This window comes from Clupea harengus, chromosome 23 (assembly GCF_900700415.2).
Source record: "Clupea harengus chromosome 23, Ch_v2.0.2, whole genome shotgun sequence".
Classification (NCBI taxonomy): domain Eukaryota; kingdom Metazoa; phylum Chordata; class Actinopteri; order Clupeiformes; family Clupeidae; genus Clupea; species Clupea harengus.
In genome coordinates this window covers 14,343,020-14,355,519 of record NC_045174.1, presented here as the reverse complement: position 1 = coordinate 14,355,519, position 12,500 = coordinate 14,343,020, and the positions used below count along the sequence as shown (strand labels likewise).

At 42.8% G+C, this 12,500-nt stretch overlaps 1 protein-coding gene across 3 annotated transcripts in view; it reads left to right on the top strand.

Annotated features, from left to right (window-relative positions):
* The window catches only part of LOC105891179 (poly [ADP-ribose] polymerase tankyrase-2), a 29,211-nt gene extending 20,372 nt beyond the window's left edge, over positions 1–8,839 (top strand). For 2 of the 3 annotated variants that reach the window (XM_031560841.2, XM_031560842.2), the window contains 10 exons: positions 34–222; positions 2,000–2,243; positions 2,581–2,663; positions 3,319–3,439; positions 4,114–4,211; positions 5,247–5,321; positions 5,704–5,809; positions 6,347–6,533; positions 6,964–7,120; positions 7,718–8,839. In XM_031560841.2, the coding sequence (XP_031416701.1) occupies positions 34–222; positions 2,000–2,243; positions 2,581–2,663; positions 3,319–3,439; positions 4,114–4,211; positions 5,247–5,321; positions 5,704–5,809; positions 6,347–6,533; positions 6,964–7,120; positions 7,718–7,777 (1,320 nt within the window). In that variant the 3' untranslated portion in view covers positions 7,778–8,839. The remainder of the gene's footprint in view (positions 1–33; positions 223–1,999; positions 2,244–2,580; positions 2,664–3,318; positions 3,440–4,113; positions 4,212–5,246; positions 5,322–5,703; positions 5,810–6,346; positions 6,534–6,963; positions 7,121–7,717) is intronic. The other variant, XM_031560843.2, reaches the window with a different exon arrangement.
* The last annotated feature ends 3,661 nt before the right edge of the window (positions 8,840–12,500 follow it).

Sequence of the window (12,500 nt, the reverse complement as noted above, 5' to 3'; positions counted from 1 at the left end):
TGTGGGTGTGCTCGTGTCCTCCTGCCCCGGCAGCACGTGGACGTGGCGGCGCTACTCATCCGCTACAACGCGTGTGTGAACGCCAGCGACAAGTGGGCCTTCACGCCGCTGCACGAGGCCTCCCAGAAGGGCCGCACTCAGCTGTGCGCGCTCCTGCTTGCCCACGGCGCCGACCCCGCGCCCTGCAACCAGGAGGGACAGGCGCCGCTCGAGCTCGTCACGGTACCATTCATCGCTCATCTCTCGCCGCCTCGGCCTCTGGTGTTCTGCGTCGTCGTTTTGTGCCACAAACCTCCCACCTCTCTCTCCATATCTTTCTCTCTAATTTTTCTCCATTTCTCTTTTTGTATATCCATCTCTCTCCATCTCTCTCTCTCTCTTATTCTGTGCCTGCGTCTGTCTGTGGTATTTTTCACACCCTGGCGTTCTTGCCACTGGAGGATCATAGTATCCCACAATCCCCTTCCCTCTACCTCTTATGTGCCTCATCCTGTCCCATGATGCCCAGTAGAGGAAGGATCGAGAAAGAGAGAGACTTCCTCCCCAGCTGTTTCCGCCGCTGTGCTCCGTCTCACCGCAGTGCATGATGGGAGTCAGAGCCTGAAATTAATTTTTGACTACAGACTTGCTTATAATGAATAACTAGCGTAGACCCTGTTTTACATTTCGCTACATGTCCGTGTATGTGACAAATAAAGCACTTGAACTTGAACTTGAACTTGAACTTGAATAACTCTCGCCAACCTTATGGTTCACACAAGCAGGTAGTCTTTCCACATACAGTATGTTTTGAGAACATTTGGTGCAGCTTGTAGTACTTTTGTAGTACTTTTAGTACTTTTCCAAAACAGCTAGCTACATAGACTGACCTAAATTAATCTCAGGCTCTGACGCAAACACACCCACACTTTCCCTTAGTTGTGCCCTCACTTGTACTGTCACATGTAGCCTTCAGGGTCTTTTCATCCTCTGCCTGGGCTCTGACTTCCTCTACCCACTTTGGGTCAGATCGGTCCAAGGTCGCCTGCTAACTGGGTAGAAGTTCTCTGAAACTCTCTGAAATGCCACAATTCTCTCCAATTCTTCTCTTCATTTTTGCCAAGAAAGGCTGGCTTCTGTGGAACTGTGTACCTCAATAAAAATGTTTGTGTCTGTCATTTCATTTTGGTGTATAAAAAAATATTTTTTTACCGTGCTAGTTAAAATAGGCCCCTGTGCGACAAAATATTATTATATAATCTGGCTACATTATTATATAGTCTCTAAAAAAATTGCATTTTTCTTTGTGGACTAGACTGAAATTGTGGTGTTTCGGTGCATTTTTCATTTTTCAACAATGTGGTTGATGAATATTTTGAATCCCAGAGGGCTACAGCTACCCTTTGTTTCATATACGGTTCAGTTTTCAAGACATCAAACTTTTTACTATTACTTTTTTTTTTAGCTCTACTTTTTTGCCCAATTACCATGTTACTCAGGGGCAGTTGTTTGCAAATGACACTAACTGGTTGGCATGAGTATCATTCTGTACATTGGTATCCATCATTGTCATTAAAATTCTCAGAGAAGCTGTCGGGAAAAGATCGCTGTGATGGCAGAAATACCAGCTGAGATAATAGATGTATACCAGCACAGTCATGCTCTGTTGTTACGGCAACCGCCAACAGAGGAAGTTTCTCCCGAGTTAATGTGGGTCAGCCCTCTAAATTCACTAATGAGCTGCTGAATGCTGGAAACCGCAGCTGGAGTTAGCGCTTCAGCAGGTGAGTTGCAAAGAATGGGTTTGGTCCAGGTCTGGCGCAGATCGATGACAACACACATAAACAGCGCAGCTCTCTAACTTTTCTCGCCTGAACTTTGGTTGTCGCGAGCTGTCTGTAATGTTCAAGTTCCAGCTGACCATCTTTTGACGTCCTGCACATTTTCCCCATTGTTCCCGTTGGCCTAACTGTGTCACCTGACCTTTCCTTCCCTTTTTTTCTGATTGGCCCCGCTACAGGCGGACGACGTTCGGGCGCTCCTGACCGCCGCCACGCCCCCGTCTGCGCTGCCCGCCTGCTACAAGCCGCAGGTCATCAGCGCGCCAGCCTCAGTTGGCACCCCGCCCCCCGCCCTCTCCTCCAGTGCACCTCCGTCCCCGATGCCCTCCGCCTCTACCCTGGACACCCAGGGCTCCAGCTTCCCTGAGCTGCCCTCCCTCCTGGAGCCCTCTGGGGCAGAGGACATAGAGAAGAGGGAAGAAGGTGAGTGGCTGGATGTGTTTCATATAATGTTATGTCATGTAAATAAATGTAGTGCTATGTGATGTTACATGTAATAATATGATGATATGGTACGATATGTCATGTAATCATGTCATGACATAGTAACGGGGAGAAGAAAGAAGGAGATTAGTAGATAGATATGTTTCATTTTATGTAATGGAATGCCTTGTGATGTTATTATATGTTATAATATGATATGTAATGTAATGCCTCAATACTCCCACACGCTACACGATAGCTTTAGTTCATGGGCGACAGGTCTTGCACGTTCCCCATCAATGAAAGTCGGGTACTATCATGTGTTGTCTATGTGTAGGCGCTGGAATGGACCTGAGCATCAGCCAGTTCCTTCACAACCTGGGCCTGGAGCACCTGCTGGAGATCTTCGACAAGGAGCAGGTAAACATAGTCACATCAGCAACATGTAAACATATTCTCTTTAACTACAGCACTACTGATATTTTTTAATGGAATTTAATTGGTTTTTCTTTGTGCAGTGTGGTTACTAATAGGAACAAAATAAATGAGTTGATTAAATAATGTATTATAGACGATGATTTCCCTACGCGCATGTGTTAAAATGCATGCAAACCTGAGATGCATTCAAAATAGCAAACAAAGGCAGTTTCAAACAGATTAATTTGCTTTGAGTTCTCTGCGAACAAACATGGACGCTGGTTTACAGTTTAAATCGAACAATTTAGAATGCTTATAAAAAAAAAACATTTAATTTTATTCAAAGAAAATGCATTCGCCTTGAATGTTAGCTTCTGTTCACTGAATTTGAAAGCACCTCTGATTATGCCCACAAAATATATCCAAACAGAATTCCTAAAAGGTTGTAAGCCGGTATTCCTCTGAAGCCTGGCATGCACATTCCCTTTCTCCTTCTTATGAAATGCCCCTTATCATGTAAACCAGCCTCTCTTTATAGGAGACCATAATTGGTCACTTGAGTGTAAACATTGGACTTGTTAATTATCCTTGGACAAGTGTGTATTCTGAGTTATTCTGAGCTGCCATGGTAATGAGGCGGGTCATGGTTGTCTGTCAGATCTCTCTGGACGTGCTGGTGGAGATGGGTCACAAGGAGCTGAAGGAGATCGGCATCAACGCCTATGGCCACCGCCACAAAATCATCAAGGCTGTGGAGAGACTGCTGAGCGGACCACAGAGTACATACACACACACACACACACACACACACACACACGCAAACACACACACACACACACACACACACACACACACTCACACACTCACACACTCACACACACACACACTCACCCGAGTGCACAAACGAGTACCCAGTATCCTACCTTACACATCCACATCCCTACATACGCTATCCTCACCTCAGAGCAGCGTACAATGTCTTCAAGGCCTATGGCAGACAGACTCCCCAGTGGCCAAGGCACCACATGTCTTATTCACACCGCCTTCTAATTCGCCTCATTGCATATTCAACACTGCTTAAAAGCGTCTTTCTTAGAATACTGAATACTTGCTTGGCTTTAAAGTCATACATATACAATCACCTCTACACATTAAGACTTAATATTTATACATCTGATATGAGATTTCAAAGTGAGTTTGTGGCTTTTAAATTGAGTGCTGAGTCCTCTGAATGTGAATTGAACATTCATATTTTTGTGGAAACCCGATATTCAATCAATTTATATTCTCTAAGTGGATCTTGCATCAGATGTGCGAAACTCAACTTGCAAGGAGAGACATCTGATAACAAATGTCAGGGTCATTTATTTTTCATAACTGCTAAGATATTTGGTAGGCATATCAATGAGAATCTGTGATTTCATCTACCCTCCCTCTGCCTCCTATTATGTAGGTCTGAACCCGTACCTGACTCTGAACACGGCCAACAGCGGCACCATACTCATAGACCTGGCAGCAGACGACAAAGAGTTCCAGTCTGTCGTGGATGAGGTGCTGTACTTTGTGAATCGATTGTACTATATTGATTGTGTTGTGTGTATGTTGTTGATTGGTTGGTTGTATTGTGTGTATATTGTTGATTGGTTGGTTGTATTGTGTGTATGTTGTTGATTGATTGGTTGATTGTATTGTGTGTATATTTTTGATTGGTTGATTGTATTGTGTGTATATTTTTGAATGGATCATATGCATGGATTGCGTATGGATTCCGTCATGCATGGCTTATAAATTAAGATACTATGGTGAAAGCTCCCTTTTTTTGTCCACACCGTCACACAAAAACCACAAATTTTTACTGACATGTTTCAAACACATACTCCTGTTAAGAGATAGCATTTTACTTATGAACTACAATTCCTCGATAAATATGAAGTATCATATTAACCAATAAACAAAACGTTAATCTGACGGAGGTGACATCTATGACGGAGTTGACACATGCCTGACGGTGGTGACAAAAGCTTTTAATTAATCAATTACTGCATTACAACTAAAATAATAGTGCAGATGTTATTTTTATAAACATTTTATTTTTTAAACATCAGTCGACATCTGACGGTGTTGACAAATTAGGTATTATTTTCACAAAACAAATGTATGTAATAGCCATTTTGTTTTTTTCTATTGATGCTAGCTGCTAACAGAACCTACATCATAAGAATAAAGTTAGCTAAATATTTCTAATAATTTCCTTAGAAGTCTGAAGACGGTGTTAAGACATCATGGTTGTGACAGAGGAGATATTAACATTAAGATTTAAAATGTTCAAAAACTATAAGACTTTTCACAATCTGTCATTAATGTTTTCTGCAGAGGTGGCAAGGGGTCTTTCAGAGCTACAGCTGCCCTTGATATTTCCTAATTGTATGATAATTATTGATCCTGGTAGCAGTATAAATTGATAGACATGTTTTGTCCCATGTTTCAAGAATGACTACTAGTTGCCTATAAAAACATACCTTGAAAAGTGTCAAAGTGTCGGTACAGTAGGTGAAAAATGCTCTTATGGACCTATTCGCCCCACAGATGCAGAGTACGATAACAGAACACAGAGATGGTGGGCACGCCGGAGGTGTCTTCAACAGGTACACCATCGTGAAGGTAAGCTTCTTCTGCCATTCACTCATTTACCTCAGTGAATTTCCATTAATTGTCCGATATATGCTCATGACAATGGACACTGTTCTAGTATGGCATTCCTAGCTGTAGTCTCATGGAACCAGACATGTTTAACAATGGGGAAACAAACAAAGTGGCTTGGACCAAGTCATACATTATTCTAGCCAATCAACACGTTGCTTCAGTAGCATGGAATGGAAGGGTGTAATTTGATTGGCTGTAGAGTTCAAATATCAACAACCTGTTTGTCAGAATCATGCACTGTACCTTCAACTAATAAGTACTGTTTTAACCTTGAAAGCCTCTGTGCTGATGTCTTAAGTGAGGTTGTACATGAGATGAAGTCTTTCTTTCAAACCTTCAGATCCAGAAGGTGTGTAACAAGAGGCTTTGGGAGCGCTACACACATCGCAGGAGGGAGGTCTCTGAGGAGAACCACAACCACTCCAACGAACGCATGCTCTTCCATGGTGAGGTCCTCCTCACAAGAACCTCAGTCACTGAATTACTCTTTTAGAACCGACAACACATTCTAGAGTCCTTAACTGCACTTCAGCTTAAATGTTTGACTCAGAACCTTAGCGAAGAGTTTTTTTGTGGAACTGTTGAATTTTAAGTAGCTTTGATGAACCAGTTTAAGCTTCGGTCTTAACGCTGAATTCCATTTTTTCTCCAGCAAAGTTTATTTCGTACTTAGAAATGATGTACACCCTTACATAAAGGTCAGCCCTTTTGCTGTTAAGGATCATGGGAGAAAGTGAACAAAAATAATGTTTGTGTGGTTTATCTACACTCCAAAGTGCCAAAGTTTGCACTTTGTTACTCATTAAAATCCCCAACAATTCAGAATGCTTGTATAAATGATGCAGATTTCCATCCATATCTGCTGATAGGAGGCTATTTTACAGCTTTTGTTTGTCTCATACTGTATACATTTTCCTGTGCGTGTGTGTGTGTTGTTTTGATCAGTGGATGTGTTAAATGAAGGAGGTTTTTTGACCCCGTAGGCTCTCCGTTCGTGAACGCCATCATCCACAAGGGCTTTGACGAGCGGCACGCGTACATTGGGGGCATGTTCGGCGCGGGGATCTACTTTGCGGAGAACTCTTCCAAGAGCAACCAGTATGTTTACGGCATCGGGGGCGGCACCGGATGCCCCCTGCACAAGGACAGGTCCTGCTATGTCTGCCAGAGGTGAGGGTAGTAATAACCTCCAAAGCTCCATACCAGTCACTGGCTTTCCACACGGAATGAAATGTAGTTTCTCTTGCCTACTGATCCTAAATGCAAGGATAGATAATTTACACTTGCTGTACTTTTGGCTACATATATATAATACTGTATATCTCATATTGGCTTTTTTAAATTATACTGGATGATTTTTCAGCAAATGAAAAAGGTCATCAAGTGAAATAAAAACTGATCAGAAAGTCGTGTAGAAGTCGTTTAAAATGAGTCATGCCTCACCCCTCTTTCCCTCCTCAGACATCCTCAAACTAGACTGTTGGTCCCACCACCATCTTTATTGCCTTGTTACACTGGTTGTGTGTGTGGCATATCTGGTTTAGAATGTCTGCCTCTTAACCAAGGTTCTGCCCCTCCCCTCTCTCTCTCCTCCCTTCAGACATCTCCTGTTCTGTCGGGTCACACTGGGGAAGTCCTTCCTTCAGTTCAGTGCTATGAAGATGGCCCACTCTCCCCCAGGACACCACTCCGTCACGGGCAGACCCAGTGTGAATGGCCTGGCTCTGGCTGAGTACGTCATCTACAGAGGAGAGCAGGTACCACAGACACAGCCAGGCTGACAGACCCTACACACAGCAGAAAATAAATACAAAATTGAATGGAAATTAAATTCGGTTCAATTCGATTTTATTTAAAAAGTGCCAATAACAATTTGAAATTGGTCTCTAGGCACTTTACATAGCTCAAAGCCTCTGAACAACCATTCGTTTTAAAATTACTCTCTTTACTCAAGCCGAAGGCAGACGGATAAAGGCAGGACTCTTTTGTATATTCATAGATCTGCGAATACTAAGTGAGGCGAAGGTGTCGAGCTACATCCAAGCCATGTTAAGGCCATGCAGGGAATTTTTTATATCAAAAAAAGATTATAAATACAGAGATGAGTTTTTAAGGGTTTAATCAATGCCAGGAGAGAGACTTTAATATAGGCCTACTGTAGAATTGGATTTACAAAATGTTCTAATATTGACACACCATTTTACTCCATCGAACAGGGCCCTCATTAAACAGATATATCTCTTAACCACACAGCTCTGCAGAATACTTGGTTCTCATTAGTCGGTGTGGAACTGTTCCAAGGTCTTTTATTGTATTGCCGTTTTTTTTTTATCCCACTTTGTTTCTCTCCGCAGGCCTATCCAGAGTATTTAATCACCTATCAGATCCTGAATCCAGAGTCCCCAGCAGACTGAAAGTGCTTGAGGTAAATAGGAAGGAGGATTAGGGCTGGGGGGAGGGAGACACAAAGGGACCCCCCCCCCCTCCTCCTCTCAGCACACAGCTCTACCACCAACGCCTGCCCAGCCCACCAACATCTGCCCTTACCTCCTGTAACATGACTAACCCTGAACCTGACATCCTTCATTTTCCTCTTGTGTCCACCGCCTTAACTCCTGTGTCATGATTAATGAAAGCCAGGCGCTGCACAGCATTCAGTACACATGTCAATGTCAGAGCTGGAAGGACACTGAGTTGTCGCAGCAGAGTGGGCTCAGGAACATGACAAGGCTGCTGTCCTTGCCATCAGTGCAAAGATGTCCAGCTGTCCTTTCTGTAGATAAGCCTTCCAAGTGCGTTTAACATCAAACGCTAGTCGAACACGAATCTTATCTGATCTGATGCTAATGGTCCAAAAACTCCGAAGTGCAGAAAGGGGGGGGGGGTGTAGAGGAGCACTGCAACTGTGGATGAAAAGGGATTTTTGCCGAGAACGATTTCAGTCTAACATCCCACTAACTCTGGAACGGGTTTGGACCTTATCTGTGTTGAATCCATTCTAGAGTCAAGGGTTTTATCTGGGATTGCTGTGACTCTCAGTCCTGCCTCTAAAGAGATCCATGTGCAGCATTATCAATTGGGTAATGTTAACCAGACATCCCCCAAACCTTGTTAGAGCCCAAATGTTACATTACTAAAAGGAAGTCTGGTAGTTTTAGGAGCAAAGAAAGACCTCTGCTTCTGGGGGTTAGTTCCTAATGAAGCGTCAGTTCCCCAGTAGGCTTACAGCACAATACGTTTCCATAGAAACTCTTGGACAAACCTGCAATGCATTCCCTATTGCGGGGCAACTATCGTCTTTAAACGACAGAGACGAGCATAGTGATCACACTCTGTCCCTTAGTTACGCTGATGGTGGTCAACAACATTTCCTGAAAACACACCCTTGGTCCACATGTGGAAGAGGTCCAGTACTATAACCAGATCTTTACTTTAGTCAGCTGACAGGTTTAGATTTGACTCACGTGTCTTAAAACATCAGACTTTTGACTGCCCGAATTTGATACCTGCTGTTAGTCAAGGGCAGAGAGAGGCCAGACAGGCACAGGCTTCCCTGTGGGTTTCCAGGAAGACGATGCCACACTGGTTCTTTTACAACCTCCCATGTTCTCAATGAACTAGATCTACACTGGCATGGCCAAGGAGCATGTTTTGCCAGCAAACCTAGTCAGAGCCCTGAAACGCTAGATGGGACCGTTATGTGGAATCCTTAAGGACAACTTGTGTGGAACAAGGTACGGTTATGGTTATTTATTCAGATGCCACATGGAAGTAGGCAGTAAGGAGAATGTTTGGTACGGAGTGTCGGGCACAGAGTTTTAGCAGTGTGTGTGGCAGTGTTTCTTCTTCAGAGGTGCAAGTCACCAAGATAGAAGCCAGTGGGGTTGCACCAGGGCTAGAACCAGGCTAGAACCAAGGAGGATTATCGGTTAGTACATGGCAACCCTGTCCACAGGTCTCTCTGGCTGAAGCGCATCTTTCTCTGGCTTATGTCGATTGACTCTCCTTATATTTGCATGCACATTATTTATACAGTGTATAATTGTGCTTTTCACTTTGTTTTTCATATTTGGTTTGGTTTTCAGCACTTTATGAAGTTCAAATGAAAGAGTACGCATATCTTTATCTGTCTCGGTGTAAGTGGTGGTCATTTGTCGTGAACAGGCAAAAGTCGCCACAAAGTCTCAAAACACACAACTTGTGTGCATTGCAGTGAAGCCGGTGACGCAAGTAGGCCTATGTTATTTATTTCATGTAAGGCATTGTATATAGATTTTTTTTTCATATAGAACATTGTATGTTATTTAATTGATGTGTACACTTGTCACAGATGCATTCGGTGCTTAAATTACTTTTAGAGGCAGTCCAGTTCTTCCCAGCTCTGGCCAGACTAGATCCATTCCTCTCTCATATTAGCAACTGGCTGTCCATAAACGCGCACACACACACACACACACACACACACACACACACACACATGAACATGGCGGTCGTTTGTTTCCATGGCAACGGCCGCAAACCATCATCTGAAGGAGGAGATAATTGTAAAGATACCGCTTGCGGTACATTCCCCCCCACTCCGGCGATCTCCTGCGTGGCCGTCCTCTACGCCTCCCAGCAGAATCGGTCACTATCAATCAACCTCAGACGTCTGCTCTGCCGCTGCCACTCCTCAAGGACCTCTTTGCCATTCAGGCGCTTTTATGTAAAGATACTTTGCATAAGCGTACGCCAAGGGACACACACTGCCAAAAAAAGAGTAGTAGTTTCTACCCAGGAACTTAACTTGGTGGTCTGTGCAAATATGAATGTGTATTATGTAAGGATAGTGCGCTACTGACTTGACTGTAAAGGGAAACTGTTTTGTGTGTATTTTTAAACCATTCCTTCAAACTAAAGAACTGTTGGATGCACTGTTGTGTATAGAGGGCTTACTGTTGCTAACAACACCCCATGTGATGAGTGATACTCCTCCGGCGGTCATCTTCTGTCATGAATGTCTCTGGATTGCTCCTGTGGTGTCATGTTTTGGGGAATAAAACAAACTGTGTTTGAACTTATTAATTTCTTCTTCATCTTTGCTTTTTTATCTAAGTAGCAAGACCAGACAAAGAGCACACAAATGCTTAAATCATAATCCTAACTGTGTTCTGAAATTGTATACTATATTTAATACTATTTACTGTTCCTTTTCTTAGGTTTCTAGGCTTACTTGTGTGCACACAGACGTGTGTGTGTGTTTCCCCCCTTGTCATGTGCTTTAAAAAATGTCAAATTGTTCTTTATTGTATAAAAGCAGCTGAGATTTCGAAGGCCTAGTTTTTTTTAAAGGAAAGCCCAGGCTTTGGGGAATAGGCTGGAGCATTCAATCATTTTTTATCTTCCTTACAGAGACAAATTTGTCCAGACCTGTCATTTCATCATCTCGTTTCATGATTTTGCTCTGATTACTCATCCTTTTACCTATGATTACATTTACATGATGGTTTTTTATTCTTGCAAAGAAACTTTGAAACCGGCAATAAACATAATTTTCAGTGACCATAACAGACCCTACTGAGGCGACTATAGAAGAGGTATTGGGTTACATTCTTGTATTGTGCCATGGCATATAGATACAGTACATAATTAAAAAAACCTATGTCCTATAACTATCAATAAACTGCATTTACAGTACTTTACAGCATTCACTCTATTTGCGTGGTGCAACCCATTCAGGTCCTATTACAAGCACAAAACTGCATTCACAGACACTGAATATCTGTGGTCAAATTTATTTTTCAGGAGAGAGGAACTCTCACCTGTCACTCTTTCTCGATAAAGGCAGCTGATTAAAACCACTCCTGTGGTGGCATCATATATCATAATGCACAGCGATGAAGAGTTCTATTCAGAACAGCGGTCTGCACTGAATAGGGCATTTGGTCTCCAGTAGTCTAGAAATGTTAAGTCTTTGTGCTTCTTTAATGACTTAAAAGAAATCAAGCCAATCAAATAATGTACTCTTTACAATCCAACTCCACTGAGATTTGAGTCGGGTTGAATTATTTTGCACCACAGGTTAGTTTTTAATTTAGCTGTGAACATTTGCATCACTATGGTGATGGATTGCATAGGTCTCTGTTTTGTCCATGTGTCAATCACTGAGGCAGACATGCTCGTTTTAATGGGCATATACGTAATCATGTCTGGCCATGGCCACGTCAATCACCAGCATCCATCAGCTGTCTATTCATGTGACAAAAAAATGATTTCTACCCAGGCTCTCTAGAATCACAATTTGTATTAATCAAGCCAAACTCCAATTTAGTTGTGCCGTGTTTGTAGAATTCACTTGAACCCTGTGCCACCGTGTCAAATACGACAACTCGTCTTACCATGGCTTCCTGTCGCCCAAACCCTGACGAATCCATGATTTTCTTTGTGACTCCAATGATTACTTCCAGTTGTCACGCCTCACGTCTTCACACTGTGATAGTTCCCAGTGGGTGGCACAGGGATCGGAGACGACGAGTGAGAGGATTGATCGACTGCTCACCACCACACAGAGAGCCTGTTCTTTCCCTTCTCTTCGCCCTTCCCAGCGGTATAGAACCCTCCGACATTGTTACATACATGCTGGGACATGCATATCTACAGCAGTGATTCTGAAAGGTTTATAATTTTCTTCTGGCATCACAGCTTGGTGGTAAGCTAGACATGTCTAAACATAGCTCATGCCTTTGTCCACATCCATTGTCCTACACACATATGCACTCAATAAGACTCTCTCTGTGTGAAACATCTACATGACCACAGTCACTGCATCAGAGCTGCAGGTCCTTGAGGTGGTTTAGGATGGGGACAAAGGCTTTATCAAGACAGATCTGAAATGTGGCCTTATAATAATAATAATTATAATATAATAACTACCCCTAATATCATCAGTCTACAGTCACTTTCTCAATTAAACCAAGGATTTGACATTGCCTGACATCTCATTGTGAATCACAACTAAACTTGGCAGAGATTCCATACAGTTAAGGAAAGAAGAAAAATATCCATGGCTTCATGAGAGAGAAAAAAATGTATTTCTCCTGAGGGTTGTCCCTAGAGCCTTTATTTCAACGACGGAGCAAAGCAAAGCAACGAGAAAAG